The sequence below is a fragment of the Populus nigra genome, chromosome 14, assembly GCF_951802175.1.
Source record: "Populus nigra chromosome 14, ddPopNigr1.1, whole genome shotgun sequence".
NCBI lineage: Eukaryota > Viridiplantae > Streptophyta > Magnoliopsida > Malpighiales > Salicaceae > Populus > Populus nigra.
Genome location: NC_084865.1, coordinates 1,154,859 through 1,167,566, shown reverse-complemented (window position 1 = coordinate 1,167,566; position 12,708 = coordinate 1,154,859). Strand labels below are relative to the sequence as shown.

Below are 12,708 nucleotides of genomic sequence, written 5' to 3'. Positions count from 1 at the left end.
GAAACAAGAAGAAAAAGTATTGATTAGATTTAAATGTGGATTCAGAGGCAGAAGAGAGGTCAGAGAGAGATGATGCTGATGCTGCACGTCCAAGGTACTTGCTGTTTCATACAGTCAAGGATTTTTTTTCCCAGACTTAATTTGAATGGTTGCTTTTTTCCCCCTTAGAATCTTGAGATATTGATGCCTATGATCAATATGCTTGTGAAATATGTACTTGTTTTCCCTCTTGTTTTTAATTTTGGTTACAATGTGCTCGTGAAACAAAGAAACTGAAATCGTAGGGCTAAGGGTTTTGCATGGTGGCCAAAACCCAACTTTTGTTTTCAATCAATTTAGCCCCTATCCCATATAATTCAGCAAGAAATCGAGAGTCTAAATAGCTTGAAGGGCTGCGTTTTGTCTCTCTTACATGGACACCTTTTAAAGAACAAAACTCCTAAAGGTGCAAGATTTTAAGGAGGGACGATATGATGTCTTCCATCTAATGAATTTGGGCTATCATCATGCACAAATTGTTGTAACATTTTAATAGGGAAAAAGAAATCAAATTAATGAGGTGAAAAATATTTAATTAATAAAGAAGTTAAAATTCAATAAATGAACTAGTAATTAAGGTTATGTTTATATATGATTTAATGAACTCTTAAGTTTTTTTTGGTTAAATGAACTCATGAGTTACACATATATATATATATATATATATATATATATATATATATATATATATATATTTCATTAATTGCATTTTCAAACGCTAAATTAAATCATCCCCTTGCATTAGTTAAATACACAAAGAGCTTAAATCATTGTTATTAAAAACTCGGTTTAACTTAACATGTAAATCTAGTGACTCGAATTTAACTTAAGCCGATTTTGTTGATAGTTTTTATTTTTTTTATAATAATTAATTAATTAATTAACAAAACATGCAGCCATTTAAATAATGATTTTTATTTAATTAAAAATCACTTGGTGGTAGTGATTTTACAAGGAATGAAGATGATGCCAATTAAGTTGAGGGGTTTTTTTTCATGTTTTTCAATTATGTAGGAAAAATAATATAGGAAACATAGTATATATATTGAAAGCTTATTGTTTTGGAATTTATTTTATTTTCGTCGTTATTTTTTAAAATCTTTTCTAGTTAGGTTAAAAATTTATTTAATTTTAATTAACTAGATTGGTTTAGTTCAATCGTTAGCTGTTGCTGGAGATCTTTTAACGTTCAGAATTTAGGATTTTTCTTGCATAATTAAACTTACTCAGATTTTAAAGATTAACTGAAGAGATAAGCAAAACATTAAGCTGAGAGCATTCCACAAATTTATTTCATAATAAGAAAAACCAACGTACGTAGCAGCTTCCCTATATTATTCTCCTCAGCCAAATTCTTGAGACAGAAGCTATATTTCAGCTTCTTGGACGACAAATTCAGTACTTAATGAGGAAAGCCTCAACATCAAATTGTGAAGGGACCACAGTGAAGAGAAGATCAAGAAGGTAAAGAAGCAGTTGTTCAGCATCACCTGCAGCCCCACACTGTATTGCGAGGAGAAGATCACGTAGGCAACGAAGCATTTGTTCAGCATCAGCATCACCATCACCTGAAGCATCACGCTTTCCTGGATTTTCTTTTCCAGCTTCTTTTCCTGAAGAGGAACCAGCAGGGTTAAAAGGGAAACGAAAAAGATCACCTGCAGCCGCACACTTTCCTTCCAAGAGAGGATCACGTAGGCAACGAAGCAGTTTTTCAGCATCAGCATCACCTGGAGCCGCACGCATTCCTTCCAAGAGAGGATCAAGTAGGCTACGAAGCAGTTTTTCAGCATCAGCATCACCTGGAGCATCACGCTTTCCTGGATTTTCTTTTCCTGCTGTACGGGACTTAGAAAAAAGGAAACTGAGAATAAAAGCTCCAATCTTGTCTTTCACCCATCCAAGTGCTTCACCTACTTTCTTTAAGGCTGAAGCTATGATCCCCATGAAGGAGATGGGATAATAAGTCTTGAATTAAGATTTTGGTTTTCGGCAGGCAGGAAATCACTCACGTACGTATGGAAGATTTATACAGGGATTGATGTATTCAATTAGGACTTGGGAGTCCTCTTGAAATACGAAAGGGCGGCCTTAATTAGTCCCAAAAAACAAAGTTCCAAGTTCTTTCCCCTTCGAAATTTCTTGATAAGGTGCATGCATGGTACGAGTAAACTTATTAATTAAGTGCTTTAAATCTCTAGAGAAACTCATAAGCCCAAGATACCTATTAATTTTCTTCCAAATGGATATGTAGAGATGAAAAAAAAAGGTGAATTTTAGACAGTATTTAATTCTCCAAGTAATTATCAACCCAGCAGAGAAGACTTCACCTTGCTCTCATTTTAATTAGCTTTTGAATTGTCAAAATAAAGATGAAATTTCAAAAATAAGAATCAGTGTGTTAATTTGGTTTCAATTGTCTCGTTACATTACAATTACATTACAAAATATAAATGGGTGAAAGGCCTAAGCATTTCACTAAAAAATTCATAATAACTCATAATTAAGTCTTTTTCCACACTTTGTCATCAATTTTTGTTTTTTCAATTGTAGCTTGTGTGACCAATTTCTTAAAAATTTTAAAGAAAGAAAGATTCTAACAACAGGGGTTCAAAATGTAAAATAAAGAAAAATTTCATGGACAATCTCAATTTCACATGAAAAAAATAGTTTTTAGTCCATTTATTTTCTTTCAACTTCTTTTCTTGTTCTTTATAGTTTTTGAAATTTTAGTTTTAATTTGAAAAATTATTTTATTTATTTTTTAGTTATTAAATATAAAAGAGAGGAGAAAATGTAACGAGGTTATGGTAAAAGAGAAAACATCACAATTGACCACATCCTAAAGATAAAAAAACAAAAAGAAATATCAATTGATATTTGTGTCAACAAGTTTCATTAGATGGGAGTCCTATTAAGCTGTTTTTGAATTTTTCTCTTGCCTAAAAAAATAAATTAGGGTTAAGAGAAAATAAATTTTATGGTTTGATTTTGTTTTTTTAAATTTTTTTTGGGTTGATAAATAATTTTTTATGTTCTAAAGATGTTTCTTTTTTATGTATTTTTAGGTGGAAAATAGATAGAAAAATAGATTATTATGCTAAAAAAGCAGTCCCCTAATTTTTAAGTCATCACAATGGTGGTCAGAATTCGAGTAAGCAGACGATACATCATCTTCTCCAACCCTTAAAAAAAATAAAAAAGCCCTGACACGCTGGGCTATCTAGGCTTGTACCTTTAGCCCTTTTTTTTTCAATTTAGATATTTATTGAGTTTGTTTTGTTAGTTTTTTATTTTCTAATTTTATCTTTTAATATTTAGTTGATTTTGAATCAAGTCTTTATAATTTGTTTCACTTTGTTTTTTATAAGGTTATTGCAGTCTCAGAAAAACATCTCGGTATTTGTTTGGTGCTCAATTTTGCGAGCATCTGTTTTTTATATCATATAATTAAATAAAAAAATAGTTTTAAAAATGAAGTTATTAAAAAATAGTGGAGTCCATGACTCAAATCACAGACTTGTCGAGTTAATCTATGAAATTCGGGTCAATCCAAAAAATTATGATCTCAATATTCTTTTTAAAGAAAAAAAGATATCATCTTAAATTTTATTTTCTAAGACAAACCACAATTTTTTCATTCATCTAGATTGTTTTTTGGACCATTAAGTCGGTTAAATGATCAAGTCAAAATAATTTTCACATAATTTAATTTAAAATTCAAGTTACATAATAAGTTGGGACGAACAATTACAAAATTAACCTCCTAGATCAAATTTAATAACACTACTAAAAAAAAATATCTTGTGACCTCAACATTTTTTCTTCTATGTTAAAAAAAAGTATAATTTAATCTACAATGCAGTAATCTAATTTCTTTTTATGGAGACCTAACACCCATATACTTTAGGTAACATGTTGGAGTAAGAAATATGATTTTTGTATGGAGTAAATGTTCTAAAATCTAAATCCAATTAGCTGGTTCAATTGGAAATCAAGAATCATGTTGGAGGGCGGCACTGAACTTGGATTTAGTACTATAAATATTTCCAGGGAGGAAATCATCGGTCATATACCAGAATGCAAAGTTATATTCTTCTCCGGCACCTTCTCAATGTGTTATGACAAGAACAGCAAATGCATAGCCGGAGATGGCTCATTTGTTTAAATTGTCTGGACGAACGGTGGGACGAGAATGTTTGTTTTTGTGATTGCATCTGTTAATTAACCTGTGAATTTATCCCGTGATTAAATAACCTTGATTCTTTTTCAAACCGGTTCTCAAATCAGTTTATGTCACGTAATTAGAACAATAACGCAAAAAATTAAGATAATATTTAATATTATAATAACGGAATTTTAGTATTGTAAAATTAAAACTGAAGTTGAAGTGAAATTTGCTGAATTTATAAAGACTAAATTATTGTTTCTACCTTTTATATTTATTTTGGGGTTTTGGGTTTTTTACTTGGAACTGATTTTAATATTGACTGGCCGAAATCAAATAACTCCACAAGTTGCTATAGATCTAGTTAACTCAATCAAACCCAAATCAAAACTAGGGATTTAAAAAAAATGAAACAAGGATGTTTCAATAAAAAAATATTGATCCGGCTTTCCTAATGACCCAGCCAAAATCAATAAAATGGATTTAATGCTGATAATAATCAACAAAACAAGAAAAAAAAAAAAGCATTTATATGCTATATACAGAACACACCAGACTCGAAACGGGCTTCCCCATAAAATGCAAACAAGAATTAATTTTCAGCTATCTATGGCAATGCCAATGCCTTTTATAGACTGTACAAGTTAGCTAGACACCTGAAACTCAACACTAGAGCAAGGTCAGCTTTTGATATCTATGTATGCTTTACACCCAACAGCATTTTGTACACCAATTCTGGACTTTGTACTCTGGTAAAAATAATGCTGGAACTATGTCTGACTCTGCTGCTCTTTGTTTTCCATGTCCCTAACACTATCTACAGTATGTTGGATCTTCTTTGATAGACTCTCGTTATGTTCCTCAATGTGCTCAAAAATCAATTCCAGATGCCTTTTATAGGTCGCGGATCTCTTTTTCTCTATGGCCAGCTGCTGTGATAGCTCCCTAATCTTGTCGTGTTCATTCTGCAAAAGAAAAGAAAAAAAGCATTAAAATGCATGTTGCAGTGCAAAATTAAGCCAAAAATAAATTACAGGAAGACTCTTGCAAGTGCATCATAGAGATTTTTCAGCCTTTGAAATGTGCACAAGCACAGTTTGTTAGCGTGAATATATTGCATCCTAAGTTCAATAGCATTTCAAAAGAATGCATACCTCTTAGTTGCCTGGTTCTTTGGATCAAAAGAAAGCAAAAGTATAGGTTTATAGGTTCTTTAAGTTCCTGAGCTGATATTAATTTAATCCTTATGGACCTCATTACAAAACTTTGGGACCCCAGTGATTAACTTGGCCAATGTGACTCATAGAATTTAATACTTTATGATGTCAAAGCTCAAACCATGAATACTAATAGTAGTTTAACGATAGGAACACAAGAACTAACCGGATATTGTTCATAAATGCAATCCCTTCGACCTTTGCCAGGTGTCAAGGTATGAGTATGCTCATTCACAAACTTTGTAACGACCCATTTACCAGAACTTATTTTTCTCACCAAAATCATTGCCCTGCAGCCAACCCTTGTTTCCGCTCTTTGTCTAACAATCTTTTCACGCTTGTCAGGCATTCTGAAGCCCTCTTTATTGCAAACAAGCGCCCGACCAATAGCAGATCCATCACGTCTTGATCGAGAAAGTTTGCTTACACGGATGACAAATCCTATGCGTGTAGCATAAGCATTGTAAAACGCATGTGCAGCTGCTTCAGAATCAAACTCCTGTCCCAAGTATGGCTCATCTGCAGTAATCATTGACATAGCTGGAGCTCCATCTGTTATCGTATCTATATCCAAAGTCTCTTTATCCATTTTACGATCTTCATACTGTTCAAATTCTTCTTCAGCAGAATTTTCAAAAATTTCATTTTCATCACCAGCCCTAGCAACGTCCACAACTGCATTTCCCGGTACATCACCATTAGCATCACCATCAACGATGAAGTCCACTGTAAAAACAACATCAATTGTTTCAATGACTTCCATGCCCACACGATGTCTTATCAGAGAAGACATGAGATAAATATCTTTGAAGACAGAAGAAAAGGTTGAGGATTCAGTCTTTAGCCATAATGTTCTTAAAGAACTGATTATTCAATGAGGCTAAATAACTGGGCATCAAACTTTATCCGGATTTCTGTTATTTCAGAATAACCATGCAACAACTAAATCTTAAAACTCTTGCATTTCTCTCAGCTAGGTAAACAAAAGGATTGCACAGATGGCATAAAACAACAAAGTCTAGCAATCATTCCTCGTAACATAACCCACATGGGCTTTGGCTGATAAGTGTTACCCTTAGCCATTCTGATTTAGTCAGGCATAAATGCTGCGGAACCTTTTCCAGTTGTAACGCATGCATGCAAGCATGCCATTACCTGGTGTATATGTGTTTTTCTTTGAAAAGAGAGAGATGGGCTGAGTTTTCAGGTAAATGGTTATCAAATGATCTTATAAAGAATCAATTTTGTTCATTAATGTCTATTTTTTACAGCATATTCTTAGTTAATTTAGTTAGAATATGGTAAGTACAGTTACATTTTATTGAAATTTTGTCTATAAATTAGTACCTCTAGTTCTTATAAAACTAAACAAACTTAGGTCTCACTGCTTCACAGTCATAACTTTGCATAGCTCTTCTTTCCTAAACCATTATTTTTGCCTATGCGGTCTTGGAGTCACGAGAAAACAAATGGCTTGGGAAAATGAACAGCTATATAATTATGGACTAATATATGTGCACAAATGGGTTTTAAAACTGTCTTGGCTCCCCCTACTACTATTGGAAAAAAAAAATAAGTTTCTCGTTGTCTGCAATAGCCTATGTCTTACCATATCATTAACCACATTTTTGTTACTCATTGCATCTCTCTCACAAAAAGGGTCTCTTTTGTTGTACTTGCAAGAGGGACTCCAAACAATATGTTCAAAGATTATGGTTGGAGAGATAAGGTAAAACAAACGATATTAGAACTAATGAAACTAACTCATTTCCCAAAGCAGTAGGTGGGGCTAAGGCAGCCACAAAAGGCATTCTGCATGTACAGTAACCATATCATCATGCAGTTCCTAGTTTTCTAAAGCAATCTACAGAGTCATTGCTACAAAAGGAAACGACTGTTTTAGGAAAGAAGAGCTAAGCATCGTTACGCACTACAAAGAACTAAAGATCTAAAAACAAAAGCTAAGTTTGTTTAGCCTTAGAAAAACAAAGCAACCAGTTTTAGACGAAATTCCAATAAAATTTAACATAAACAAGCAAATTCCGATTAACTAAGAATAAGCTACAAAAGGAGTAAAAGTAGCAACCAAAATCAATTCATTGTAAGACTAGTTCATAAAAAACTTTGAGTCTTTACACACAATTAATTGGTCCAGCTCTATTTGCAAAGAAAACTCACCTAGACTACGTACCCCAACTATGCATGTATTAAAATCACAAAGTATCCGTAATAGAGCATACACATGCTATCCATATGAATCGATTATCACAACTAAGGTCAACACTTCACATAATTCAATTCGTGAAAGTCTATAGTACAACTAAAGATTCGGTCTCAAGTGTATGACAAGTAAAACTTAAGATTCAATTCAAACCTACTACACAGCTCACTAGACTCTAACCATTTATAGAGTTAGTTGGCACCCGTATTTGTCAATTAGTTATTTCTTAATCTTTATGAAAAAGGTTTAAAATGAAATTGTTATCTGGAAATTGATCTATCTTCGTTCTCCTCTTGGTATCCTCCACAACTTTTGATACAAATGCACATTGTTTCTTTACAAGGTACGCATAACTAGACAATCACGTTCAGCTATCGAAAGCCGGAAAAACTGAAATTCAAACTTTCCACAGAAAAACAAGAGGGAACATGAAACACACATAACAACACTAAAATTCAATCATTCAAAACTAGTCTCTAACTTCTGCTAACTGATGAACTTTTCTCATTACAAAAAAAGTGTTTCTCCTTTGTCCACACAATTTCTCAGCAGCCAAAGAAACCCCATGTTCAAACACATTAAAACCCTAAACCCACAATTCTAATAGCTATCAATATCACAATAAACCAAATAAAAAATTGCCAGAACTAAAATCAACCCTTTATGACAAAAAATATAAACTTTCATCATAAAGATTCAAACTTTATCATTTTCCTTGATTTCCCACAATCTAAACAGCCCTTCATTCCATAATCCATACTCAAATCCCATTATAAATCACTCCTCTATTTATATTACTCATAATCCAATTTTAAAATTAATAAAAATAAAGTAAAACTCCAATTTTCAAGAAATTAAATAAAAGATCGAAACTTTGAAAATAATTTTTGCTTACTTGAAAAAATTTGTAGTGATCGATTCCGGGCTAAACTTCCTGCAAGCCACACAGAGGAGAGAGACGGAGAGAGAAAAGTGCGACTTCAGGATAATAAGAATGGGGACGCGAGGTGACAGTGAGGTGGCAAACATTGATTGAGTTGACAGAAAGAAGAAGTCAAAGTTTCCTATTTGTAACGAGTAGTAGGTCAACACATGGCAAGCTGAGTGTACTTCCACACGTAAGATCACCGCTTAGCCTTCAATCTCCTTTTAGTCTCTCATCTATTAAACATATTTCAATTCAGTAGCATACTAAGGATATTTTTAATTGTACCACCCGAAGGTAACTCATTTTATAGTTTTGTGTTAAATAAATTTTCCTTCAATAAATTAAAAACACAAGAATTTTATTGATAGTTAATTTTTAATTCATTAATATTTATATTTCCAATAACAGATATTTTTAAATAATATTAATATTATAATATATCTTCAATACCAATATGTAAATTTCACCTCGCCTCTGTTAAAAAAAATAAAATAAATTGTTAAAATTTAAAAAATAAGTTAATCTTGCTTTTTCATTATTTTCCTGTTTATCAACCAAAAATCATAAATGACAGAAAGACGGCCCTGGGAGCCTTTTTAACTGGACAGGCTCAGACCAGGCCCAACTGAGTGAACTCACTCGGTCATGGAGTTTCTCCTCTGAGTTGTTTAGGGAAAAGAAACGAGCTCTTTCGGTCTCCCTTTCCCTTTCCAAATTAAGTCTCTGTTTTCTTGATTTCTTACAAGAATGAAAAATTGAGTCTTTTTAGCATAAAGTAGTTGCATTTGATATATTTAATGGCAAAAGCCTTATTCTTTCATAGCTTAAAAAGAGCAGCTTCTTCTCTTCTCAAGCCACCATCTTCATTTCTCAGGTACTTTCTTTCTCCATATATATTTAAGATGTGAATAAAGATTTAAACTTCATGCTTTTTTGGATGTGAAAAAATGTTGGGTTTTATGCATTTATTTATTGGGATACGATAAATGCTTGCTTAGGCCAATTTTACAAGCACATGAATCAATTTTGATTCAATCAAGACAGAGAATTTCACAAAACTTGATAAACCCTTCATGGGGTTTTAGAAATGTGAGTCATGGAAGAGTGAACTTAGTGATATCACAAGGAAAACCCAAGTTTGAAACACATGAGGCTGACCCTCCAAAGAAAGAGAAGTGGATGACAAAGAAGAGATTGAAGTTGCAGAGAAAGAAAGAGAAGGAGAAGAGAAAAGCTGCTAATAGAAAGGACCCGCGTTCGCTTACAGTTAAGAGGAAGAAGGGGCAGAAATTTGCCAATGTAGAAGAGAGGATTAAGACCAAACTTGAGAGGGTGAGCATGATTGAATTTTTGTTTTTTTTTTTTTTTTGGTTTCTGGCTTGGTTGGCTGCTAATTTTGATGTTTAGTATTTTTATTTAGCTTATTGTAACTAGTTATTGAGTTTGAGATAAGTTATAGTTGATTGCATACAATTAGCTTAGGATAAAAGAAAATATAATCAATGTGATCTCAACCATTTATAATTTTTGTTATGAATCAAGTAATTTATTGAAGTGAAGTTCTTTTGCATAACATTTTGCCGCCCATTAGTTAAGTGGAAACAACTAGCCTTTGATAATCGAACAATAGCATGATCTTTGGTAAAAATATTAACCAGTGTGCCTTCTAAAAGGAAGAGGAAGCTAAATTTTGCATATACAGAAGTGGGAATTATGTCTAAGCTTGAGGGACTGAGCATGATTGGACTGTTTTTCCAGCCTGGTTTTGTTGGACTTTGTAAGTACAATGGTCTTTTTTTTTTTTTTGGCTGCAAGCTGTATTGTTATTGAATGTAAGATGCGGTAGTTGAGTGCATATAACTAGCTGACGATAAAAGACCTGATCCTGTGTTTGTGAAATTCAATCAACGTGATTTCAACCCCATTTCTAATATTTATTCTGAGCATAATTCCCTGTATGTGATTTTTTCTTGTGCCTATTGCATGCAACTAGAAAAGGATAAAAGAACAAATTCACCTTGCAAAAATACTGCAGGGATCAATTTTTCCATTACTTGTATGTGTAATGGAAAAGAATTGACGAGTTAATGTGAGGATCAATACGCTCCCCTCTTTATTAGGCCTGTTTGTGATGAGAACAGAGAAGGAAAACTATATTAGGATAGAAATTTTTCCATGAGGCTACTAAATCCAATTAATGTCTCCCATGTTTCATATAGGTGATTACTTTTTCGTTGCTTGTTCCTATAATCACAGGCCAGAATCAAGGAAGCTAAGCTGGTTGAAAGACTCAAGCGGTATGAAGTTCCTAAAATGCAGGGACCTGAAGTCAAACCACATGAACTGACTGGCGAGGAGCGTTTTTTCATGAAAAAGATGGCCCAGAAAAAGTCTAATTATGTTCCAATAGGAAGAAGAGGAGTATTTGGAGGTGTCATTCTTAATATGCATATGCATTGGAAGAAACATGAAACTGTAAAGGTCATCTGCAATTCTTCTTGCAAACCTGGCCAAGTACAAGAGTTTGCTCAGGAAATTGCCAGATTGAGTGGTGGGATCCCTATACAAATAATTGGAGATGACACTGTCATATTTTATAGAGGGAAGAACTATGTTCAGCCAAAAGTCACGTCGCCTGTGGATACATTGTCCAAAAAGAAGGTGCGTGCCACAGCTTCCATCATTATCTACTGCTTAAAATTTCCTCTTTCTGGATGTTTATAGTGTTTAGGCAGGCTGTTTTTAAATTGTCAATGTAATAGCAAGGTTGCACTGTGACTTGTTTTAACACTCAAAATGTTCTCACACTAGTATGGAGCTTCATATTTATGTATTCAGCATCAACTCATCATTGTTATTTGTATCTTGTGCTGTTTAGGAGAGCTTGCAATTTCTAGGATGAGACTAAGACCAGTCAACTGATTTCTGGCTATAAACTTGCTTGCCAATATTAGTTCAGGTGATACCAATTCACTATCAAGCCATGGTTTGAGAAAACAAGAGATGCTCTTGTCTAATCGGTAACCATCGTTTGAAATTTTGAACCTTTTGTTGTCCTAAAAAATCTTCTGCGTGATTTGATTTGATTTGTAGAACTATTATATTAAATTTCATCTTGCCACTTGTATGGCCTTTCCAATTTCACTTTTAGTCATTTTGCTTATATTCTTACACAAGAAGGGGAAAATAGAACGTACACGTGCGATGATACTTTATTCACCTCCATTTTAATACAGTCAGCCTCCCTTTTTCTCCTTTTGGGAAGCTAAACGTGATACATCTGGCATATTTTCTTCTCACCATTCCTGTTGCTTTTGTATATGATAATGGCTTTGACATTGATGTGTCTCATATGCAACCTTGTGATCCTATTCAAAACTAGTTAGCAGCTAAGTTGATTAACTCTTCCTTGCCTTTGCAGGCACTAGAGAAATCAAAATACGAGCAATCACTCGAGACTGTGAGGCACTTCATTGCCATCGCTGAAAAAGAATTGGAGCTCTACTGCAGGCACAATGCACTTTATGGTGATTCAAACAATAGGAATCCCGGGTCTATCTTGGATGGTCCAACACGAAAGTACTTGGAGGAATCTGGGAAACCTGTAAAGCAAAACAGTGATTTGTCTTGCAATAGTTTTCCTCCAGGTCTTACAGAAATAAAAGCAAGTGCCACTTATGAAGATTTGTCTGAAGCTGAAGATAATTCCGAAGTTGAAGACTTATCCCTAAGCGAATCAGATTCTGAAGATGACCACCTATCTGATTTGGATGATGAAGAAAGCAGAGATAGCTCATCCGCTACTAAAACGAGCTCCTCTGCAATTTTGGGTTCATCATCAATACTGTAGAATGATAACTGATAATCAAGGTTGTGTAAAAGAAATAACTTTTTGTATAAAATCAAACTTAGTTTCCAAATCTATTCCTCTCCTTACGTCCATTACCACTCATAAAATGGTAATTTATGCATCCTACACTCTATTTTGCTCGTTAACCTTTAGCGAACATGAAGAAGCTGGTATCAATAAGGTAATAGTTTAGTTACTGGTAGGAGCTAATCCTATCAGTATAAAAGAAGATACGCTAGAACTGAAGTTAGGTGAATTACTGGCATCTCATTAGAAATGGTAGGG

The 12,708-nt window shown here is 33.6% G+C and overlaps 2 protein-coding genes across 2 annotated transcripts; one reads left to right on the top strand and one right to left on the bottom strand.

The window, feature by feature from the left end:
- Positions 1–4,568: 4,568 nt before the first annotated feature.
- Positions 4,569–8,734, bottom strand: LOC133672820 (protein FAR1-RELATED SEQUENCE 12-like). The gene is made up of 3 exons (XM_062093354.1): positions 8,541–8,734; positions 5,591–6,150; positions 4,569–5,172 (listed from the first exon to the last, which is right to left on the bottom strand). Coding segments are annotated over exons 1-3 (756 nt in total). The 5' UTR covers positions 8,542–8,734; the 3' UTR covers positions 4,569–4,977.
- Positions 8,735–9,157: 423 nt separating this feature from the next.
- LOC133672746 (uncharacterized CRM domain-containing protein At3g25440, chloroplastic) lies at positions 9,158–12,493 on the top strand. The gene is made up of 4 exons (XM_062093263.1): positions 9,158–9,447; positions 9,572–9,905; positions 10,830–11,234; positions 11,995–12,493. The coding sequence occupies exons 1-4, from the start codon at positions 9,371–9,373 to the stop codon at positions 12,421–12,423; spliced, it is 1,245 nt and encodes a 414-aa protein (XP_061949247.1). The 5' UTR covers positions 9,158–9,370; the 3' UTR covers positions 12,424–12,493.
- The last annotated feature ends 215 nt before the right edge of the window (positions 12,494–12,708 follow it).